This window comes from Etheostoma spectabile, chromosome 4 (genome assembly GCF_008692095.1).
Source record: "Etheostoma spectabile isolate EspeVRDwgs_2016 chromosome 4, UIUC_Espe_1.0, whole genome shotgun sequence".
Taxonomy (NCBI): domain Eukaryota; kingdom Metazoa; phylum Chordata; class Actinopteri; order Perciformes; family Percidae; genus Etheostoma; species Etheostoma spectabile.
In genome coordinates, this window is record NC_045736.1 from 15,087,878 (window position 1) to 15,113,312 (window position 25,435).

Sequence of the window (25,435 nt, forward strand, 5' to 3'; positions counted from 1 at the left end):
GGGGGGAAAAAAAGTGTAATAATTTAATAATAAAATAATTTCTGTACAGTATATACATGTTGCAGACACACAGAAGATCTCAGGAACACATACTTTATGAGCTGCTGAGGGCGGCCGGGGGAGCTGAGTGGTCTGAGCTTCCCGCAGGGGATGTAAGATTCAGGTAGCCCATCTCTGCAGATCGAGACAGAGGCCCAGAGATGAAACAGTGAGGGTAGTAGGTCACGGCTGTCTGCTTGCTCAGAGTATTTTCCAATAAGCTCTGAATTTCAGACAGCTCAGGCATCATTGCACTAGGGAAGGAATCAAAGGTCATTTAGTGGCGTTTTATTTAGAAAACAAAACATGTTTTGCTCAAATTCCGAAATTGGGATTAGGCTGACCTTGAAGTCTGCACAGGGAGGGATTTAAAAACCTGCATACAATGTGATGTTTTCTTCAGTTCCTAATAAAACACAAAATGTCAAATTGGTAAAAAATGAATTGGTCTTTGGTTATTAGATTTTATTTGGCCAAGGTGAATGCGTGGCTCAGCAACAATGGTTGATTAGTTTTTTGAAAGTCAAACAATTTGCTCTATAATCCAATATCTCAATCATTAGATCGATTGCCATGACATTTTAGCACGTTATCATGCTAACCTCCTGAATGCAAATGTGTCATGACATGATAATACTAACATTAGTATACAGCTAAGCCATTAGCTAATTACAGTTGCAATTGGTTACAGTTGAGCTAAGTTCTCCTAAGGCTGAAAAAGTAGAGCTGAGCCTGAAAGGAAAATTGGCAATGTCTGACGGGGTTCCTCTGATGCCACTCTCAGGCCAAACTTTACATTTTTTACCCAACTTGACAAAATGGTCTAATAGCCTAGTTGCCCCTCAATTTTTAGCTATTAGCGCGGCATGGCTCTAGGAATAGCAGAATGGCAATTTTGGTTGGTTGGTCCACCTCTTTGATTGATTATGAACTACAGTGCTGGACGGATATTTTGTACATACATTCCTCCTGACTTTGGTGATCCCCTGACTTTTCATCTAGTGCCATCAGCAGGTTGCCATTTGTGGTTTTTAGTGAAACAACAGTTTGATGAATTTCCATTGAATTGCTTCACCCATTCATGTCCCCCTCAGGCAGTGGTGGCGCCAGAGATTTCTTTTTGCTGGTGCTATGGGGTTGCTCAACGTTTCAGTGAGGGTGCTCTGAAGTTTAGAGTTTCCCTTGACACTTGTAGCCTACACACGCACGCAGATACGCTCCCACCTCCGCAGCGGTTTATTAAGCAAGCAAACGAGTGGGAGAGAGAGATTGATGTTTTTCATGCACTAAAGTTGCCATGAAACTCTGATCGGTTAGCCCACCAAACATATTTCAAATACCAGCCAACAAGCCAGGTTTACACTGTCATTACTGCTGCTTTCATACAGTAGCTTATATTCAGTCCCTCCAGGATTTTGCAATGTCGTGATCGCGCCAATTCAGGCAAATTCAACCAATCACCTTATTTGGCTTATTTGGTGCAACTTGCAATTTTGACCAATCACCAAACTTTTCCGCAAATTTGACCAATCCCAATAGTCCCATGTGCCAGACTTTGCATCAGTATGTGACTCAGAGAGCCAATGACCAAGCGGGAGTGAGAAAAGATTGACGTCACATGTACGTTGCCAAATTAATTTCCTTGTTTCTGATACGAAGATGAGACACGTGTGACTTGAATATGTCACCTTTACCAACAAAATGTACAGCAAAAGGCCGTGCAAAACATCTCAGACCATCCTGCCAACCGGGGAAAATTTAACATCAATGTTTTTACACACCAAACACACACGGTGGATGAAGGACAAAACGGAGTGACAGGATGACCTAAATTTAGGACAGCTAACTCGTTATGTAAGTGCAATGATAAGGCAAGGCAAAGGCAAGGCGCTTTATTTGTATAGCACATTTCAGCAACAGGGCAATTCAAAAATGCTTTACAACAAAATCATTAAAACAGTAAAAACACAGTACAAACAGTTTAAAATCTAAGCATTAAAATCAATAAGCACATGAATGACAGTTTAAAAAAAAAATAGAAACATTAGGACACATAAACACAAGGGAAAAAAAGTTACAGTTTCAGCATAAGAAAGAAATGAGCCTTGATTTAAAAGAACAGAGTAGCAGTGGATCTCAGGTTTTTGGGAGTTTATTCCCGATATGAGGAGCATAGAACCGATGCTGCTTCACCCTGTTAGTTCTGACTCTGGGGACAGAACGTAGACCTTTCCCAGATGACCTGAAGGTCTGGGGGGGTCATAGTGTAGTACAGATCAGAAATGTATTTTGGACCTAAAACCGTTAGGGTTTAATACACTAGCAAGGAGTAACTTACTTTGATCAATTCTTTGAAGACACAGAAGCCAGTGTAAAGCTTTCAGACTGGAGTGATGTGATCCATTCTCTTGGTCTTATTGAGTACATCGAGCCGCAGCGTTCTGATTCAGCTTCAGCTGTCTGATTGATTTTTTAGGGAGACCTGTAAAGACCCCGTACAGTAGTCAAGTCTACTGAAGGAATGAAAGCATGTACCCAGTTTTTGTCAAGTCCTGTTGGACACCTAAGTACCTTTACCTCTGATCTTTTCTTAGGTAGATAGTAGGCGGACTTTTTGTACTTTGTCTTATGTGGCTGGACAGTTCAGGTCTGAGTCCATGCTAAACCAAGATTTCTGCTTGTCCTGTTTGTTTTTTAACATTTGTTGTTTGAAGCGGCTCGTCATACTTTAAACGTTCCTCTTTTTTTTCCAAAAACAACGACTCATTTTTCCTTCTTTCATTTCAGAAAGTTCTGGCACATCGTCTTACTTTGTTTTGAATGCGAATTCGTCAGTTTTTTTGTATTTGACTATAGTCCCCTGGCGATAAGGTTATGTTAAATTTGTTGGATGGTTTTGGGGTCATCCCATAACATTGTAACTTATTTTGTTTTTATCTCCAAAGCTGAGCCAGTGGAAGCATGTAGATGTTAAACAGAAGAGGCCCCACGATGGGAGCCGTGCGGAACTCGCACGTCCTATTTGTACGCTCAGATGTCTAATTACCCTATTGACACAAGTTAATCCCTATTCTTTAGTAGTTCAAACCATTTAGTACTAATCCAGAAAGTCCTACCCAGTTTTCAATCGGTCTAGTCATATGTCATGGTCGAGCCGGGTCAACTGCAGCACCGAGCTCAAGTAATCTAATATTGAAATTTTGCCACTATCTGTGTTAAGGTGGTGTCATTAGACTTTGACAAGAGCCGTTTCCAGTTGGCTGTGGTGTTGTCGGGAAACACCCGACTGAAAGGTATCAAAACTGTTTGCTTAGTGACACGAAATGGTTGAGTGTTGTAAGACTACTTTTCAATGATTTTACTTAAAACGGAGTTTGGATATCCGCCTATAGTTGCTCATTATGAACTTGTCTGGTTGGTCTTTTTAAAGTGGCTTGATTACGGCAGGTTTTCAGGGCCTGTGGAAATATACCTTGCAATAAGAGATGTGTTCCATCTGTAGAATCAGAATCAAACCAATTGGAAACATTTTGAAAAGTCCCGTTTGTAGAATATCAAGGCAACAGTCGAGGTTTTTCAGATGTTGAATAATGTCTCACAGGTTGTATGTTTGATTGTGTGAACTTCTTCATATTGAACTAGTTTTGCTTGACACTGGACAACACTATCCTGAACTTGATTATTGAGGCACTGACCTGTTTTGTCTATCTTCTGAATTTTGTCTTTGGAGAAGTAGGCCAGTCATTGCAGGCCTTGTAATAAAAGTTCAGATGCTACGGTACTGGGAGGGTTTTTGTTAACCTACCACAGTAGACACAAAGCCTTGAATTATTATTGTTTCTAAGTAATCTCAGAGAAGAATGACCTTCTTGCATTCCTCAGTTCGCAAATTAATAAATGCGAAGTCCGCTCTTTATTTATAGGTGTTATATGGACCGGAGATTTGTTTTTCGCCACTTCGTTCAGCTTTCCTCACTCTCTTTTTTCGGTCCTCCACCAGTAGGACATTTCTCCATTGTAGATCTTTTCTTACAGAGACACTTTGGACCTTAGTGGCGCAATGGCATCACTACCATTTGGTATTTTACAGTTGACATTGTCTACAAGCTCCTGACTGATAGCCCAGACAGGGCGGGTGGTGGAAGGAGAAAAGCTGAATAAATGTTCACTGGTGTTTTCAGTTGATATACCGTATTTCTGATTATCTTTGTTGACACTTTTGGGGCACAGGATAGTGGCCGTTAAAGAAAACCGGAATGATCAGAGAGAGTCAACGTCAGTCACACCAACCTTGGAAATGTGTCCAGACCCTTTGAGACAATCAGTCCAAGTGTGTCCTTATTTGATAGGGCTCCTTCCACATGCTGAGGTCATCCAAGTTCTCTCAAAAACACAACACAGTTCTTGGTCCCCCCCCTGTCCTTGGGGGCTGTCAACATGAATGGTTAAAATTCACCGCACTGCATACCATCAAAGTTAATACGATTATAGACAGCATTCATGAAGTCATCAATGACGGTTGTCACACTATTTAGGTGGACTGTAGCTATTTAGCAACATCGCTTGAGGGGAAGATCTTAATTGAAGAGCCACATAATTCAAAAGAAGCAACTTTCCATACCAGAGTTGCGTACAGTGGAATGAGTCCTTAAGCAAATGGCGACTCCACCTCCTTTCTTTCACTCTTTCCTCAGCATAAAACTAAGTTAGGGAGCTGACCTCGATGAAACGCAATCTGCTGTTGTTATGGTTCAACCAGGTTTCAGTTAAAAACCATAAATCTAGATTGTGTTTGTGATACTAAATCATTGAGTCAAAGTGATTTTCCTGCCAGACCTGACGTTTAATAAGGCTAAGTGTTAGTGTGTCTTTATTTTTTGGGACCGGCGTTAGCTGAACGAGGAATGGATGCTAAATTCTAATTTGCGTTACGTGCTTATTCACCATTCTTTTCCTATTCCCTATACAACATAAATTGAGGAAGAGTTTGCTCCCAGGGCCCCCGGGCTTGTCTTGGAAACAGTCATGAGTGTCCTCTAGCTGGAGGCACGGCCCGGCACATATCTGTCATGCTTACTGGATTTTTGCACACAAGCATCCTTATCAGTCTGAGTGGGAGAGTTTTGTTTTTAACTTCCGTGGGCAGGGACCCGGCGTTTTACTATTAACGGGGTTGACCCCGGCGTTTTATTTTGCAGGGTTGAAAGATGGGGAATGAAGGTGTAATTTGGTGTCCCGCATCTTACCAGGTGTTCATTTTGGTCAGTGGAACTCCACATGGGGTAGGGGAAAGAGGGGAAGGGGTGAGTGGATACAGCGCTGGCTACTCAAAGGATTACGGGGTTGTAGAGTGTTTAGAGGGGTGCTGGAGTGTGAAAGAGATTGAGGTTTTGTCTCTGCTCTGTGGTGTCCCAGGGGCAAATCTTTGCTCTTTTGTGCTGTGGTGGATCACTGGGCACACTTTGTTGTGTCTTCCTTTTGTTTTGATTCGTCTGTCTCGTTTCCTTGGCAGATGTGAGCGCAGAAATAAAGCAATAGAGGTGAACAGCTTTACTCCTGCTTGTTAAGGTAAAGTCTATCTGCTTTAAAAGATGTCCTGCGCTCCCCAGAACCAAAAAAAAAAATTGTTTAAATTTGTCATGACACTTCAGAGATTGGACGTTACATTCAGTGTGAAAGCCATTTGTTTAGTGCCAACGTCGGCTGATCTCTCATCTCCTCTTCTGCTGCCGGATAGGGCCATGATAAACACTTTGCGTTTAGAGATCTGACTGGTTCCACATTCCTTAAAGTCCAGTCTCTGCAATTCAGACTGTTGCTTTACCACATCATGACCTATAGCGATAATGTTCTCACATTGGGTGTTTCTGCTATGATAGCTGGATTTTTTGGGTAAAGTCAGACACCATGTCTTTGGGAAACGATTATTTTTTGGTGGTTTTAACTGTTTTTTTTTAAATCTTTTACACAGCAGAGTCCACCCACATCCGGGTTTAGGCCAGTTTTTAGCTTTTTTTACTTTTTTGAATTTGCTCTCAGTCCTTACCCTGCTGTGTGTGCATGAAAACGCAGTCCCCGGCCCCCCCCCATCCCCCTCATCAGAATGATGTCCAGCGTCTTGCAGCAGAGGAGCAACTCTGTTATCCAGTCTCACACCAGGTGTTGGGGGGCCCATTTTATTGCTTATTTTCCCTTGCAGCTGTCCACGGCTGTGTCCCTACTAGGTAGAGGGTGAGAGGCGCTCTGCCCCGGAAGATATTGCCGGCCCTCCTGTCATATCACATCTCAGGGCGCTGTGCCCTGCCCGTTAGTCGTCCTCCCATTTTCCCAGTAAAATGACTTAGTCTAGGCTTCGCACCAAAGTCCAGGGAGGACTGCCGACGTGTTGCTTGTTACCCGTTCTACAGCCTCCTGTTTCTTTGTAGCTTTGTTTTGTGCTAATTAGCCGTGTGTTAGCATCTTTTGTCCATTGTTGTGGTCCATGGGAAAAGTTGGTGTCCATTTCCACAAGATCCCTTAACTTCCACGTTCCTTCTAGAAGTAAACTGGTTTCCACAGAAGTGAATCTTTCTGAAGAGTTTGTAGTAGTCATCCACGGAAGAACGGAGGCAATCTCTGTCTAATTAGCTTTAGCTACCGTCACTGTAGGACAGGCTGCTATTGGTAGCAACACTCCACGCAGAACAATGTTAAAATATGGCAATAGCCTACTGTGTCACGACAAAAATATAAAGTCCAGTTTATTTATAATTCTCCAAGAGCCGCTGCTCATAGTTTTCTCTCAGAGGAAAAGCAAGATATCCAGCAAAAATATCAACAGAGGCAGGAGCAAGCAGCAAATCGTCTGCCAACTGTAAGAATCATGAAGCAGAACTATCTTTAACTATAAGGTAAAGTCCAATAATCTTTATCAAACCGTATGAATGTGTGTCCCAGGCCAGGATAGGAAATTAACTAACAATGTAAAGATCAACAAGCCACTGACAGACATGTTCAAATTTGATTCATTCAATAAATTATTATTTTTTTGTCTCACCAGCCACCAGCCATCTTCCACCAGCCATTCACCAGCCAATCCACCAGCCATTTTCATTTGCAGCCTCCTCAGCCTTATTGGTACGGTTACTAGGATAATTTTATTCTCCTCGAAACAGGTTTCCTTTTATTTTTAAAGAAGAATACAAAAAAGTTGCTACTTTTTTTTGCAACTTTCTCTGTCTCCCGCAACTTCATTGCAACAAACATACAAAAAACATTGCAACGTTTATCGTAATTTTTTACAAAAGCCGCCTAACCCTAACCCTCCAGCAACATCAGGCATTTTGGGCCGCAACAATCTTAAAAAAAGGCTGTGAAATCCTGGAGGCAGAAGAGTAATGCAGCAGGCCAAATAATCACCCACAGCAAACTACACACATAAACACACACACAAAAACATACACACATGCAGCCTCACACAGTATTCATACTTGCACACATGGTAACAATAGTGTAATGTTTTTCATGTCTGTAGTGACTTAATATATCTAACTACTAAACTAAATATGCCACGGAACCTGTTTCAAACACATTTTCAGGGCTAAAAATAAACCATTGTACTGTATGCTGTATAACTTTGGATTCTGTGATCCATTTATTCAGTTCAATTTTAACGGCTCCAAATATTGCACTCTTCTTCTGTGTAAATGCGTTATTAAGGAAATAAGGTCAAAAGTGTAAGGTGTGCACCAATTGGCCACATAGTATTACCTGTGTTTGCGCCATGTTTTTTTCTGAAAATAATCGGTTTGTTTTATTAATGTATTTATTTGTTTTGTAAATATAAATTATTACATATTATATATATATATATTATTATATTATTATAATTATTATTATTATAACAATGAAAATCTTTTTTTTACACCACTGCAATTTCTTGGGGGTGCTGGTGGGGTGCTATGGGAATCCTAGGGGTAGCTAGAGCAACCTCAAGCCCCTCCCTGGCACCGCCTTTGCCCTCAGGATGAGTTATAATTACGTTGATTACGTAACTACATTGCAATACTTACAATACACTGTTGACCACAGTGTTTTTGTTTCACGTCTTGAGCACAGTGTGGGGATTAAAGGCACTGCACTAGAATGGTTTAGATCATTTATATCAGAGAGCGTGTTGAAAGTTAGTTTTGGTGGCTCTACTTCACTCACAGAGCCACTGACATGTGGAGTTCCTCAGGGTTCTATTTTGGGGCCGATTCTCTTCTTTCTGTATTTGCTTCCCCTTGGTTCCATCTTAAAGAAGCATCACATCAGCTTTCATTTCTATGCAGACGACTCACAGATCTACCTGTAAAAGTAAGGGTGATGATTCCCTAAAAAGACTGTCTTGATAGTTTTTATGACATAAAAGCCTGGGTGGCTTTATACGTTTTACATTTTAATGAAAGTAAAACTGAAGTCATGATATTCAGACACAGTAGTACTCTTGGCGCCTCCCAACTGGACCTGGGTACCCTGACAACCTATGTCAAGTCCATGGTGACTAACCTTGGTGTTAAAATGGATAGTGAGTTTCAACTAGAGAAGCAGATCAATTCCATTGTAAAAGCTAGTTTCTTTCAACTCAGGCCGCTTACCAAACTGAAGCCATTTTTATCTTTCACTGATTTTGAGAGGATTATACATGCTTTTATTACAACTCGCCTGGATTACTGTAATGCATTATATGTAGGTATTAACCAGGCCTCCCTCTCCAGATGACAAATGGTTCAAACTCCTTACTGGCACTCGCAAACAAGATCACATTACACCTGTTCTTGCCCCCCTTCATTGGCTACCGGTTTGCTTTAGGATACAGTTTAAGAGTCTGTTGTTCGTTTTTAAAGCTCTTTATGGTTGAGCCCCAGCATATATCGCTGACCTACTGAAGCCGCACACTCCTCTGAGGTCTTTAAGGTCAGTTGACCAGCTTCTCCTTGTTGTCCCTAGAACGCGGCTCAAAAATAGGGAAGATCGAGCGCTGTCAGTCGTGGCCACAAGGCTTTGGAATGACTTGCCTCTGCATGTCAGATCACCCCCCAGCATTCATATTTTTAAATCACAACTTAAGACTCACTTTTATTCATTGGCCTTTAATCCTGCTTGTATTCTGCATTTTATTTTTCTAGTCTGTTATTTGTTTTAAATGTTTTTTTTGGATTGGATTGGTTGATGATTTCTTAACGTTTAATCTGGTAAAAATGTTTCTAGTACTTCTAGTTCTAGCTTGTGTGTGGACTTTTGTTCAGTCGTGTCAATTAATGCAACAATTTAGTTTTCTGGTGTCTGTGAAGCATTACAGTTTCACATGGTTGCTGGCACGGCTACAAACTTTTAGCCATGTCCCTAGTTAGGGTCTAAAGGTTAAAGTAGCTTTCCATTGGCCAAACTACAACAGCAGAGACTCCAGCATATAAAGATCAAGAAGACTTAACTGTGCCAGGTACCTCAGCAAAGTGGAGTGACTGCATGTTTTGCAGGCAGCGTTTCAGAACAGCTAGCTGTTTGGACATGTGAAGTATTTTGTTTCCAAGTTTCTTGTTTTCCATCTCTAGAAAATCCACCCTTGAGATCAAAACAAACATTTCTCCTTTGTCAATCAACACACATAGTTAAATGTGCAGTAATCATGCAGGACTCAATGTGTTTCAGCAAGCAATCAAGCGTTGATTGTGTAAATTCAGCACCTGCATTGGGACAAAGAAGCTGTAAGATTACTGTCTTTCTTGTTGTGCTCCTCTTCATTTAGCTGTTGTAGTAGCCTTCTCCTCTCAACAAGTAGTTTCTCATTTTCCACAGTAATGCTTATGGTAAGCTCTTTTTCCTGGAAGAAGAAAAAGTATTTGAATTCCTTCAATTCATCATCCAATTACACATAATCTCATTAGTTAAAAATATATGTAATAATACTGGAATTACACCACGACTTAGCATCTCCTGTGATGTTATTACCACAGTTTAATATTAACCATGATGACCTGTTACATTGGTATGGAATTTTAAACAAGAATGACATTCAGTTGCCCTACCTCAAATGTATTGGCTTTCTTTTGTGTTAAGTAAGACAAAGCTGTTTTACCTTTGCTACTGAATGGGAACAAAAGGACAGTTCTCGCTCTAGAGTTTTTATCTTCTTGTCACGCCATGTGGTTTCATCATCACATTTCTGTTTGACTCGACAAAGTTTTGCCTTGTGCTTTTCTTTCATTTCATGGTATTTACTGTAAAGGAGATGGAACAAAATGACTTTGGTGTTTGTTCATACATAGAAATCCTATTGGCTTAAATAAAAAATTACAAGATGTGTATTGTGTTTTGTAGTTTTCTTGAATTTTGAAGTTTTTTAGCTGACGGCAGCACCTTGGGGCTGTTACCTCCGCTCTTTGTCAAGGCATTTAAGGGTTTCACAGATCTCCTTCTTGAGCTTCTCACACTCTTGGGTTGTCAACAGAGTCTTCACCCCCTTTTGATAATGAGGATACTCCTGTGGGTCCAAAGTACAAACAACAGTTTGTAGCATCTAGTACATTATGATCACGCTGGCACATGCAGATTATCGTATGGCATTGTTTACTATAAGCTTAACGTGGGTGGCAACAGTCGCCGCCCTTTGGTACTGGCTGATAGGTGTACAATAGACTTAGACTTAGACTTAGACTTAGACTTCTCTTTATTGATCCTTTTGGGATGACTCCCGTAAGGAAATTGAAAATTCCAGCAGCAGTTTTAGCAAGAGAAAAAGAAATTAAAAAAGATAAAAAAAGACGGTATAAAGACAACAAAATAACAATAATAATGATAATAACAACAATAAGAACATTTGTCAAATAAACAAACAAAAGACCATCAATTATTATTAAAGTGTCAGTGTTGAATCCAGTATTGAAGTGATAAAGTGACCAGGTGTGAATTTAAGTCCAGGTGTGCGTGTATGTATGTATGTATGTGTGTATGTGTACTGTATGTATGTATGTATGTATGTGTGTATGTGTGTATGTATTGTGCTCTCTGCCCTATTTCCTCCTCCCCCCTAGTGAGGAGTTGTATAGACTAATGGCATGAGGGACAAAGGAGTCCTTGAGTCTGTTGGTCCGGCACTTGGGAAGGAGCAGGCTTCCACTGAACCGGCTCCTCTGGGTGCTGATGACGGTGTGCAGGGGGTGGCTGGCATTTTCAGTAATGTCCAGCAGTTTGTCCAATGTCCTCCTCTCTGCCACCGTCACCAGTGAGTCCAGCTTCATGCCGACCACAGAGCCGGCCCGCCTGATCAGTTTGTCCAGTCTGTGGGTGTCCTTCTTTGATATGCTGCCCCCCCAGCACCACAGTGTAGAAGAGGCACTGGTGACCACAGATGGTAAAAAACATCCACAGCAGTTTGCTGCAGATGTTAAAGGAGCGCAGCCTCCTCAGGAAGTACAGCCAGCTCTGTGTCTTCCTGTATAGGTGGCTGCTGTTTGTTGTCCAGTCCAGTTTGCTGTCCAGCCACAGCCCAAGGTATTTGTATGATTGGACTGCCTCCACCTCAACTCCCTCCAACAGGACTGGTCGCGGTTTCGGTCTGGACCTCCCAAAATCAACAACCAGCTCCTTTGTCTTAGAGGTGTTGAGCTGTAGGCAGTTAGAGCGACACCAGAGAGCAAAGTCCCCCACCAGACTCCAATACTCCTCCTCCCTGTCACCCCTGATACACCCAACGATGGCTGTGTCATCTGCGAACTTCTGCATGTGACACAGCTCTGAGTTGTAACAGAAGTCCGATGTGTATAGGGTGAAGAGAAAAGGGGCCAGCACTGTGCCCTGGGGGGCTCCAGTGCTGCTGACCACAGTGTCAGACATGATGTCCTTTAGCCTGACATACTGTGGCCTGTCGGTGAGGTAGTCTCTGATCCAGTCTACCAGATAGGGGTCCACTCCCATCCTGATCAATTTGTCCTGGAGTATAGGGGGCCGGATGGTATTAAAGGCACTGGATAAGTCCAAAAAAAGAGGACCCTCACTGTGCCATTCCCCTTATCCAGATGGGAGTGGACCCGGTGTAACAGGTAGAGGATGGCGTCCTCCACACCAACATCTGGCTGGTACGCAAACTGCAGGAGGTCCTGGGCGTGCTGTACCTGGGGTCTGAGGAGGCTGAGGAAGAGCCGCTCCAACGTCTAATCAGGTGTGAAGTGAGCGCCACCGGTCGGAAGTCATTCAGCTCGCTGGGCCTGTTCTTCTTGGGAACTGGAACGATGCAGGATGTCTTCCAAAGGGTGGGCACTCTCCCTAGCTGCAGGCTAAGGTTGAAGATCCGTTGGAGCGGCTCCCCCAGTTCTGCTGCGGAGGTCTTCAGCAGTCTCGGACACACTTTATCCGGGCCTGCTGCTTTCCTGGGCCGGAGCTTCCTCAGCTGTCCTTGACCTGGTCTGTGGTGATGTGGGCGGGGATTGTATTGAGGAGGAGGAGGGGGGTATGTGGTGCTGGGGGGGAGGTGTGTAGACTGGGATGTGGTGGTGTCAGGGGGGGGTGTGTAGAGGGAAGGGAACATTGCTGGGGTGAGGGTGGGGGTAGGGGGGGGGCAAGGGTGGTTAAACCTGTTGAAAAAGTTATTCAGCTCCTTGGCCCTCTCCATTGTCCCCCTGTAGTTTGGTCTTTGTGTTGTGACCTGTGATGGTCCTCACACCTTCCCAGACCTCCCTCATGTTGTTTTCCCTCAGCTTCTGCTCCACCTTCCTCCTGTAGCTGTCCTTAGCTTCCCTCACACAGTGTTTCACCTCCCGCTGTGCTGCTTCATGGCCTCCCTGTCCCGGCTCCTGAAGGCAGCCTTCTTCTGTTGAGGACAGCCTTGACCTCCTGTGTTACCCATGGCTTGTTGTTAGGGTAACAGCGGACAGTCTTGATAGGGGAGACCATGTCTGCACAAAAGTTCAGGTAGTCTGTCAGACAGTGTGTCATCCCCTCTATGTCCTCACCATGCGGGTCGATCAGCACATCCCAGTCTGTGGTGTTGTAGCAGTCTCTCAGGGCACTTTCCATCTCAGGGGACCACCTCCTGCTGATGCGGGTTGTCACCGGCTGTTTTTGGACCAGGGGGGTGTACAGTGGCTGTAGATGGACCAGGTTGTGACCAGACTTCCCCAGTGGGGAGGAGGGGAGTCGCTCTGTATGCATCCCTCACATTAGCATACAGGAGATCAATTGTCCTGTTTTTTCTGGTCGGACAGTCTACAACCTGGTGATAAACAGCCAAAGTAGAGTCCAAAGTAGCATGGTTAAAGTCCCCAGAGATGATCATGAAGGCCTCAGGGTGCTGTGTCTGTGAGTGAATCTTCTCACAGGCAGCGGCTGCGTCCGCTCTCGGAGGGATGTAAACACAGAGAGTAATCACATGGCTAAACTCCCTGGGTAAATAATATGGCCGAAGGCTAACTGCTAGCAGCTCGAGGTCCCGGCAACATGAGGCTGTCTTTACGGAGACATGTCTTGGGTTACACCAGCGGTTGTTGACATACATGATGAGTCCCCCACCTTTGCTTTTTCCACTTGCCTGTGTGTCTCTGTCGGCTCTCACAGCAGTGAATCCAAGCAGGTCCACGTTAGCATCTGGTACGAGGTGGTTTAGCCAATAACTGGGAGTTGTATTATATAACTAAACCTATTCCAGCTAAAATACCAATTACAGTATATTGAATAAGAAATTACCTTAGGCAGTGTGTTTTCCTTGATCTGAGGCAGCTGTAGTTGTGTCTGTAGCTCTTTGTCGTATTTCAGATGACAGTGAGTGTTTTGACAGTGCTGCGAATCTGACTCTTTTTGCTTCCACACCCTTTAGACACACACAGAAATCACTAACATATGTGTTACTGCAACATTGAGAGTTATTGAGAGTTGTAATTAGGCCCGCACGATTTGGCAAAAAATATGAATCACAATTTTTTTGCTTAGAATTGATATCACGATTCTCTGCCATGATTTTTATGACCATGACAAAACAAAACAAATAGTACCAAACATACATTTTCTTTGGCACCTATAGCACCATGTGCATCACCACAAGCCTGTAAACATAGAGGCTTTAATGAAAAGAAGGGAGAGCATTGCAGCGCTTGGGAGCACTTTAAAACCTATTTTATACAGTCTATGTGTAAAACTCACAAATGAAAGTAGTAGCGTTTGTGATGCAGTTGGCTCGTAAAAATAAATGGGATTCAAAGTCATTAAAAAAAAAATTAAAAAATTAAATTAAATCAAATTTATTCCAAAATTAAATCGTGAATGGGGGGAAATGAGATGGCAATTTTATAACAATTAATCATACAGGCCTAGTTGGAATGCACAAAGTAGCTGCTGGATGTTGTATGAAGGTAGAATATCCTACTTTTGATCCTGGAGATTGCTTTCTTTGCTGCAGGTGGTAGCTATAGGGTTATCCAGGTCATTATGGGAGATATCCAGCTGCTGCTTAAGAGAATGTATCTGAAACAATAAGAAAAGGTTTTGACATCATTGTAGTCTGTTCATGAATTTGTCTTTAACGTATTCAGAATCTTCTCAATAATCTTTTAATATTTTTAATCACTCACTTCTGACTCCTTTTCCAAAAGGCATCTGGACTGAGCGCTGAGCTTACTTTGTAAATCCCTGCAGATCTCATTGCTCTGAATCACTTCAGTTGCCTGGGACTGGAAGCACAACAAGATCAACATTCTGACAAGTGTCAACTGCAACTTCATTTCATGCATCACGTCTTTTGACAAATGTGTTTGACAGATACCTTCTAATAACACAAACGTATGAGCCTGTTGAAAATTTCTTTGCAGAGATATCCATGCACATGACGATTTAAACTGAGTTCAACCTTTGCTGTTTGACATAAAATCCGGCTCTGCATGATTTGGTGATAGTTAAAGCAGATATAATCTTCTCATGTAATGCTCAAGGATTTTCACAGTGAGACTCACTTTAGCTAACTCATTAGCCTGGTTGGCCTCAACCTGCACAGTGAGAAGCTGCTGCTGCTGCTCCTGCAGAGCGGACTGCTGCCGCTCCACCTCCCTCTGCAGAGACGCCACCTGAGAAGCATTACGCAGATCAATGTAGTAACTAAATGTCTGTTAAAGCACAGGGTCCACATTCACAATGCATGTTAGAGGTTTGACTGATCGGAGTTTTATAATTTCATAACAATATACATTGGTGATATATTTGTAATTTTCAAGTGATCCATATCTTTCAACTTGACTGCACTCAACCTAGCGTAGGATACACACATCCGGAAACACTTGGATGATGCTTCATAATCATTAAACTTAAGCAGTTTTTTTTGGGGGGGGAGAGAGCTGAAATGTCTAGTCAGTACCATGTTGTTGTGTGTTTGACAGCCGTTCAAACAATCCATTTAACTTGCATTACTGTGAGCATATTTTTATGTACTATTTTTATGTAAGATGCCTTCTTTTCCAAAAGGCATCTTGTCTGAGCAGTTAGTTCCTCCTCTAAATTTCTGCAGGTCTGCCAGCTCTGATGCTTAAGACTTGAAAAAAAAGAAAGAAAAACTAAGTTACTTTTTCAACACATAGATGCACAAGCATGGATTTTGAGAAACAAGAAGATTCTACTGGTTATCTAGTAGAATCTACTGACTTATTTGAAATTAGACACCAACTAGTCTGTGCTGTGTACTGTAGCCTACATTTAAATGGCATATCTCCTTTAAAATACATAATAGCAATACCGATAAAGCTCTGTACACCAAGAATTCACCTTAACACACCTCCCTGTACGAAACGCATGCCGATGGGTGCAGGTGCATTTGTTATTTAAATGACGTGGGCGCTGGACGGTCTTAAAATTGCAAAGACACTTGCGTCTGGCTTTTCGGCACACTGCGCTGGGTGCAAGATAGGGCCCTGACTCTTTCAGAATCAGATGTAATAATCAACTAGATCTACAATACATTAAGATGATTACACTGTTGTGACATTTTCTCTGTATGCCAGTGGCAGGACACTTGAGAGAAAAGAAACACTATGCAAAAACAATCAAATACAAATCAAATACAATTATGTGTCTCAGAACACGGCTGACATTTATAATACCCATTTCATTTTTTAATATTTTCTTCCTCTTTTCCACAGAGCACTTTCACCCCATGGTTAGCTGCACTAGATATAGATGTTCCAGCAGCTGGCTGAGCCAACAGTGAAGCCATTTCGTAAACCGCAGTCTCCAGTGTTTGATTAACATCAGAGCAACTGATATCGATGTTGTGTGTCATCCAACCATTACTGTAAATGTAAGCTTATTCTTTAACTGAAAGTCAAAAGTCTACTGCACAGATTGTGGAAAATAAAAAAAATCTTGAATGTGTTATCTCAGCATAATGTGTAACTATAAAATACCTTATTCCAGCAGGTATCTTACCGTCTGCTGCAGCGAGCTTTTCTCAGCATCCAGGGTGCGTACCCTGCTCCTCAAGGCTCTGATCTCAAGGTCCAGACGATCGTTCAGCTCTTTGGCCTTTCGCAATTCCACCATGTCTTTAGAAATAAAGTGAGATAATGCACTCATCAGATTATAAATAATACATGTTAAAGGATTTCACACATTCTTGACTATGAAATGCTGGTTGATTGTGAGTATTTTAATATGCTGCATACTGAAAATACAAACTTTGAAAATTTAAGTTTTTCAATTTTTATTTTATTTAACAAAATGTGAGTATCAGATCTTACAGTGGCCAAGACGGTTTAGCACAAATACAAAAGCCACAACACAAATGCAAGAGCTACAACCTGAACGCTAAAAACACAACAGAAGTTTTTTGATAGCCACAACGGAAGTGATGGTCCATGGAGTGTCTGCATGCACAATTTATAAACTGCCCTCTGTTTTGTAAACTGTGTCCACTGAGTTGTTAACTGTGCGCAAGGACTCACAATCCGTGTCCTCGGATTTTGTTTTTTTCTACACAGCAGTGAATGTGGACCATTCTGCTAACGTAGCAGAATCCTCCCCAGAAAATATTTATCTAATTTTGACAAAGTGTTATGTTGTTTTAGCTTTAATATTTGTGAATTTTTGTTGTGTCGTTACTACAAAGCAAGATTTGGTGTTAACGAGTTAACTTTAGTTTCAACCCAGGGTTTCTTTATCACGACGGTGGATGAGTTCTTACCAGGCTCAATCATTGTGGTAACTTATGCTGAACACTTAACCTGGTCAGGAGCAGGTTATGTTGGAGACGAGAGATCAACCCATGTAAAAGCACCGACTACTGACCAATCAATACTTGACTGATAACAGCGTTATCGTCACTGTTCCTAAAAGATCCGTTGGAGCTCGGTGCGCGGTTAAAAGTTAAAACATGTAGAGACCGACAATCCCGTTAACATTCCCTGATAAAGATCTAGTTTTTCAGCGGAGGGAATAACTGTACATATAGGCTATTTGTGTTTTACGATGATAAAAGTATTGATTATTTATTTAAATGGAGTCTGGTGGGTTTGGTGATGGTGATTTGGCCTTTAAATTAATAAATATAAAAACATTCTAATATTGGCTGAGTGAGTTTAGTCTATGGGATTTTGTATAGGCTATGGGTCGTCTTCTTGAGCCGTGCATTGCCAATATGCACATTGGTTTGAATAATGTTTTTATATTCTATATTCTATATATTTATTTGCTCTCACAATCACTTACCACTGCCAGGGTTGCAACTGATAATGTAATAGGCTAAAGCAACGACAGTTTATGAAAAGGACAACTGTAATTATGGTCAGATCTTGTGCCTAACTGATGGGGAAGTGATATTGATAAGCGTTGAGATTTACACAGCGTCATCTTTTTTGTCAGCTTTCCTTCCTGTTTTAGGAAGCAGTGACTGTATTGCGTTGGTTGAACTAGTTGTTAACCACCGTCATGACACAGATTTTGCAGGACCGCGGTTGTTAGGTCAGAAGCCAGTTAAATGAAAGACATCCAGGGCATGTTAGTACAGGCCAAAACTTTAAACACACCTTATAATTCAATGCGTTTCCTTTATTTTCATGAATATTTACATTGTAGATTATCACTAAAGGCACCAAAACTATAAATGAAAACGTGGAATTATGTACTTCACAAAAAAGTGAGAAATAACTGAAAACGTCTTATATTCTAGTTTCTTCAAAGTAGCCACCCTTTGCTTTTTTGATAGTGCTGCAAACCCTTGGTGTTGTCTCAATGAGCTTCATGAGCTAGTCCCCTGAAATGGTTTTCACTTCACAGGTGTGCCTTGTCAGGGTTAATTAGTGGAATTTCTTGCCTTATTAAATGGAGTTGAGACCATCAGTTGTGTTTTGCAGAAGTCAGGTTGATACACAGCCGACAGCCCTATTGGACAACTGTTAGAATTCGTATTATGGCAAGAACCAGCTAAGTAAAGAGAAACGAGCCATCATTACTTTAAGAAATGAAAGTCAGTCGGCCCGGAACATTGCGAAAACTTGAGGACCGCCCCAGGAAAGGAAGTCACCTCTGCTGCTGGGGATAAGTTTATCCAAATCACCAGCCTCAGAAATCGCAAGTTAACAGCAGCTCAGATTAGAGACCAGATGAAAACCACACAGAGTCCTAGCAGCAGACACATCTCTAGAACAACTTTTAAGAGGAGACTGCGCAAATCAGGCCTTTATGGTCAAATAGCAGCTAGGAAACCACTGCTAAGGAGAGGCAACAAGCAGAAGAGATTTGTTTGGGCCAAGACACACAAGGAAAGGACATTAGACCAGTGGAAATCTGGCCTTTGGTCTGATGAGTCCAAGTTTGAGATCTTTGGTTCCAACCGCTGTGTCTTTGTGCGACAGAGAAAAGGTGACCGGATGGATTCTACATGACTAGTTTCCACCCAGAAGCATGGAGGAGGAGGTGTGATGGTGTGGGGGTGCTTTGCTGTTGACACTGTTAGGGGTTTATTCAAAATTATACCAGCATGGCTACCACAGCATCCTGCAGCGACATGCAACATCCCCTCCGGGTTGCGTTTAGTTGGACCATCATTTATTTTTTTAACAGGACAATGACCCCAAACACACCTCCAGGCTGTGTAAGGGCTATTTGACCAAGAAAGAGAGTGATGGAGTGCTGCGCCTCCACAGTCACCAGACCTGAACCCAACTGAGATGGTTTGGGGTGAGCTGGACCGCAGAGTGAAGGCAAAAGGGCGAACAAGTGCTAAGCATCTCTGGGAACTCCTTCAAGACTGCTGGGAAACCATTTCAGGTGACTACTTCTTGAAGCTCATCAAGAGAATGCCAAGAGTTTGCAATGCAGTAATCAGAGCAAAGGGTGGCTACTTTGAAGAAACGAGAATATAAGACATTTTTCAGTTATTTCACACTTTTTTGTTAAGTACATAATTCCATATGTGTTCAATCATAGTTTTGATGCCTTCAGTGATAATCTAAAATGGAAATAGTCATGAAAATAAAGAAAACACATTGAAAAACTTTTGGCCTGTACTGTATATGCCTCAGGGTGTTCCTTGCCTCACATCCAGTGCATGCTGGAATAATCTCCAGCCTGTATGAACACGGTAAGCAGGTGTGGTCTCCTTTTTGACACCCGATATAAACTTAACAACATACAGGTATTCTTTGCAAACAGACTCACCATATTTCTTCAGCTTTTGTACTTCCTGTCTGAATTGCTCCACCTCCTGTTGAGCTGCCTGCAGTTCAGGCTCTAATATACACAAACATTAAGAATAAAAACAAAGATGCTGGCATAGTTTCTTCTTCAACTTAGAGCAGTGAAAATTGGTGGTAACTTCGGTTTTAGTTCAGAGTTTGTCTGGATATTGTAGGATGGTTAGAAATAATCCCGTACACTGACCATTACGCAAGCAATTATTTATTTAGAAAACAATCACTTGTTACCGGGTTAAATTGCCGTGGTAACTTATGCTGAACACTTAACCTGGTCGGGAGCAGGTTATGTTAGTGATGAGAGATCAACCTGTGTAAAAGCACCGCCTACTGACCAATCAATAGTTGTTTGATAACGGTATCACCGTTCCTAGAAGATTTGGTGTAGCTCGGTGCGCAGAGAGAGAGAGAGAGAGAGAGAGGTGCACTCATAAAAGTTAAAATATTTACAGTGGGGCTTGAAAGTTTGGGCACCCCAGATAGGCTCATAGTCAATCCATTGTCATTAGCCTAATATTTTTCTACACTTAATCAGAGAGGACACAGTCCATTCAAAAGTGGATCATTACACTACTTAATTTACATTGTAGCAGTCCATATGCACATGTACAATCAACTGTTCCTGAGTAAAAACTTCAATTTAACATGATATTGAGATTAAATTCATCATTAAGGCCTTTAGGCAATAGTGGATAGTTGGATATTTACTTTGCAGACAATATAAAAACTTAACATAACTTCTGAATGCTACTAATATACAGTATTTATTGCGGATTCTGTTGAAAGTTTGTGATGTTTTCTTTTCTAGGCGTGATGGCAACCTTAATTTATTGAAATATGATTTCCTGAAAAATAGAGGCAATGTTGACATAGTGGTGATTGTTTACTGTGTTATCACCGTGAGAAATCTCTTTGAGAATGACACAGTTTGCTTGTAAGTAGGTAATTGATATCTCTCACCATAAGCTCTTTGAGTCAAATGAGCAGACTCCAACTCATCAGTCAAATGCCGGATCTCATTGTGGGCCATGGCCAGCCGGCGGGAGCCCTCCTCCAGATCCCGCTCCAGGCGGGAACATTGCTTCCCATGCTGCTTGCCTGGCCAGCCAAGTGCCTGGCTTCAGCCTAAAGAGAGAGGGAACAAGCAAACTGACCAAATGACCCAAGTTTAATTTGATAAGCCTATTTTGAAGAGAACCCCAATGCATACAAACAAGAAATTTTCACAAAAGCATGCACGAACAGACAAGAGACCTTGAGGAGTGCACTGGATAAAGATGCATCAGTAGTGTAGTATCTTGAATTTCTCCTGACATGCAAGGTTCCCTAGCTTGAGCTGGTAACAAAGCCTAATAACACTGGAACAAAAAAAAATGGTTAATGTTTATGCTGATACTGCCAATATGGACGTTTTGAAACATGCAAAAAAAACAAAACTCATGTTCAAGTGTGCACTATAGGATACACAAAAAAGAAGTAGGCGTGGCTTATAGTTACAGATTTTGTAACTGACCTGAGTGCAGTACTTAGTGTTTTGTTAGTATGCTATGCAGGAACATTGCTCTAGATAAAATGACATACAGGAATAAAAGTATGCTTGCGCTGGGAAGCTTTGTGGAGTCCAAAGAGTCTCTTCCATGGGCTCTGGCTGTGATGTGCTGCCCCCTTGTGGGAAGACTGTGCAGTAACATTAGATCACATAATAATAGAATAAGTTCTTTTCCCAGAGAGAAATGTATCTGTACAGCATGACCTTTTAAGAATTGACAAAAAGGTTCTTTCTCTAACCTGGTGTGCACACGTGTTCAGTGCCTGGGCTTCAGAACCCAGCGGGCAGGGTGTGTTTCCATCATCCGTCAGATTGTTAGAATCCTCAGTCATCTCAATTAAAGAGGCTCTCTCCACCAGGAGATAGGCCACCTGTTCACTGAGGCTGCTGTGAATCAACTCTGTGAGACCCTGCTGGTACAGCATCTTAGCCACCTCGCTTATCTGGGCATCTATCACAACAGAGAATGATGACAGGGTAGGATTTCTAATGCTTTAAAATCTGAATTTCTGTGGACTGGGGGTGTCTGGGGTCTTGTCTTGTCTGGGGTCTTGTCTCAAGAAGGCAGTCAGTTTAAGTCAGCTTTGTCAACATGTCTTGTGTTCTCCAAGGATAAAGACTAAAAGTGGTTGGTCTGACAAAACAGGGCGTTTTGTCAATTCTGATTTTCTGCTACATTCCCACTTCCCCAGGCCCCTGTATTGTCAATCCCCATCCATCCACCAGATCCTCCCACCTGTCCCAGCCACCTGAATCTCTCATTCACCTGTTCCCACTTTCCATCATCAGCCCTGCAATATATAACTAGCCCATTTCCACTCATTCTCTGCCACATTGTCAATGTTGTGACTTGCTGTTGCTTTCCAGCCCCTTACCCTGCAACACGTTTCCTGTTACCTAGAACGTGACTCTGTACATGTGCCTGTCTGCCTGCACCCTTTTACACTGCCCCATTCCCGTTACCTGTGGACTCTCAGTTACTTCTGTTCAGACTTTCTAGCATGCCAGTAAGCTTATGTACATTCATTTCATCAAAAAATCCCTGACCTGTCCCTGTCTACCATATTGTCTGCATTTTCCTATTCCTTGTTGCCTCTTCCTCACCCGCTGTGACAGTTGGTTTGGTAGCCTACATCCAGTTAACCGCTCCACCTTCATTAATGAGCAGCAAACAGCCACTTCCCTGGGTTTTTCTATGGAACCATCCGGGACACCGTGGATGAGAGAGTCCCAACGGGGCAACTTTAAGAATGACATGTCTTAGAAAATGATCCATCATGATAGGACAGCTAACATGGCTTGTGTTGAAGAAAATCTTGTGAATGATACCGTAAAAACTGATAAGTTGAAAGCCTTCAATGTATAATCCCTGCAATATATTCTTTAAACATGTAATCTATTGGGAGTGGGGAGGATATACAACATTTTTAAAAGACTTTGTCATTGTGCAGATAATGACCCAGAAGATAAAATGTTGTCACTACTTCTCATGCTGTTAGATTATTCATATTCGTAGGTGGTGTACAGGTAAAAATGTCCAACCTTGAAGGGATATTAGGCGGTGCAGCTGCTCCTTGAGTTGATCGTTTTCGCCTTGTATCTCCTGAGCCAAAACATCTTTGTGCTCTGTAAAGATTTGGATCTGCTCCAAGGACTTGTGTACCTTACAGACAAAAAGTGGACACAAACCTTCATTTATTTTTGCTCTTCTTGACAACTTCTAATGCCACTGGTAATTCAACACCAATAAATTACGACTATCATATCTGCTAAGTGTTGTAAGCGCTGGGTGTCTAGTTCCCATGTCACACTGTTCAGACAATTTCTTGTGCGCTGGAAGGCACTCCATTGCAAACGCAGCTTAGCCTCCTTAGGGGAGTCAAGAGGGAGTCCCTGCTCACTGAACCATGTGGCAATCTGGTCCTGCTCCTCCTAGAAATGGTATGGGTGATATGTGGACATGGTCACAGTCAAACTACCTTATCTCATACTTACAAAGGGCTTACTCTTTTTGTAAGCCCCTCATTGTTGGAGCAGAAACTGAATTACATGTTTCCAATCAGTCTCTACTGGCATGAGAGCACTAGCGCCTCAGAGAAAGGGCAAAAAATCATCAAAGATTCTACACACCCCTGCCACAGTTTGTTCTCTCTCGTGCTCTTAGACAGGCGGTATTGCACCCTAGCAGCAGGTCTCTGTGCGGTTCTGCAACAGTTTTTTCCCGACTGCAATTAGACTGTTGAACTGAGATTAGATGGAATATACAGTATGTGTGCATATGATGTAGATATGGGTATGTGTGGGATATGTGTGTGTGTGTGTGTGTGTTATATATATATATATATATGTGTGTGTGTGTGTGTGTGTGTGTGTGTGTGTTTATCTCTACATTTCTCGTATTTGTGTGTGTGTATATATATATATATGTATGTGTGTGTGTGTGTGTGTGTGTGTATCTCTACATTTCTCGTATTTTTAAACTGCTAGCTATCTTATTTATATTTTGTATTTTTACATTATTTATAATTGCATTTTTTTTAGCTGCTGATTCTATGGGTGGGTTTCTGTTTTTATGGTGGTCCAATGCAATGTAATTTCGCTCTACATTGCACTTCCTGAAATATTTTTGGGAATGACAATAACAAAATCTTGAATTTTGAATCTTAACGTAAACATTTTATGCGTGAATAGGATATCATTATTAAAATATGTATTTATTTTATTTCACCCTGCCACTTCCGTTCAACCTTGTGTTTTTTTTTCTTCCAATCAGTGATGATTGGCTGCTTCCATGTTACATCTCAAGATGTCAAAACAATCCTTATGAATGAAGAAATGTATCTCTAACTCTGAACTAGAGTGAGATAACTGACACTCCTCTCAGCTGTGACTGTGTGCACATTTTGGGGGAACAGCTGTTTCTCTCAGTGGAGACAGCTGGCATTGCCAATTCTTTCAGTTGTACAGCCTATAAAGCTAACTGACCACACTTTGTCTTGTGCATTAACGTAAACCCTTTAAAAGTCACATTATAATCACATGATCTGCAGCCACACTTGCTGAAACCCATAGAACTTTGTTTTACATTCTAGCTAGTGAAGATCCCATAGTCAAAATATGTAAACCACCAAGATGACTACCAGTAGGAAAATGTATTGCAAGACATGTAAAACGTTTCCATTGGATGAAATGGCGCACATTCATTAAAACAAAAAGTTTAAGAGATCAAGCGGATGATGTTGTGTGATAGTGTTGACTAGACTAAGGTGATATCATGCTTTAATCTCATACATGGGGAAAAAGGCAACAACTGTATGTTAAGGGGTTGTAATTTAATCACCAGCTTGCAGAGATAAATTCATTCAAATTCAACTGTTTGACAGTCTAAAGTTTTAGCTAGGTAAAGTTTAGGTTTGATAGCGACTAATCGAAGAAAAAGTAGAATGTGTTCGGTACCTCTGGTTGATCCATTTGTCCTACGGTGGGAAATAACTTTCGACCGTAGTTTATCAGTCCCATCCCATCACAGCTTGACATTTTTGTCGCTTTTTCAAAAAGTCCGAGATCGACTGCGAACACCGAAAATCAACTCACACTGGCATCGAGACAGAACTGGCTACAACACTGCGACGTAAACATTGGAGTCCGTGTCCCCGTTGTCCAATGGTAATGTCTACGGTACTCACTCACTAAGTTACCTACAAACTTTGAGACGTATAGCTACTCGAGACTTCCACGTCGATGCCAGTGAAAACGTGATAAGGGTTGAAGCTGAACCAACAGTAAAGAATAAATGTCTGTTGTGCGACGTTCCGTTACTTGTAAAAACCCACGACTCTTATGGGCACAAGGATTGTGGGCTGTCCGTGCGTCCTTGAAGGAGTCTTGTGGGACCGTTAATGGTGTGGATAGTTTATATTCACCGGTAAACATTAGTAAAAAAACAATTTTGGGCTTATTCTAGACTAAAAGTATGGGATACTGGCAGTGGGGGAAGGTAACTCATCGTTTTTAAGTACATGTATTATTATTATTTTTTAAATTTTTATTATCAATTTTTTATTGTATATTTTTAATTTGAGGTAGGCTACTACGTTTTTATGTGTGCATTGTAGTTATAGCTTAAACCATTGAAGTGAGGTGTATCTCACCTACTGTATAT

General features: G+C 41.7%; 1 protein-coding gene across 1 annotated transcript; it reads right to left on the minus strand.

Annotated features, from left to right (window-relative positions):
* LOC116688619 (coiled-coil domain-containing protein 30) lies at positions 1-25,109 on the minus strand. Its single transcript, XM_032514767.1, is given in 18 exon segments — positions 1-293; positions 384-445; positions 9,495-9,624; positions 9,747-9,883; positions 10,139-10,280; positions 10,434-10,543; positions 13,741-13,864; positions 14,417-14,514; positions 14,622-14,720; positions 15,000-15,110; positions 16,462-16,577; positions 20,685-20,810; positions 20,813-20,849; positions 21,306-21,401; positions 21,513-21,724; positions 22,816-22,938; positions 23,031-23,205; positions 24,730-25,109. Coding segments are annotated over 18 exon segments (2,178 nt in total). The 5' UTR covers positions 24,811-25,109; the 3' UTR covers positions 1-94.
* Positions 25,110-25,435: the final 326 nt, after the last annotated feature.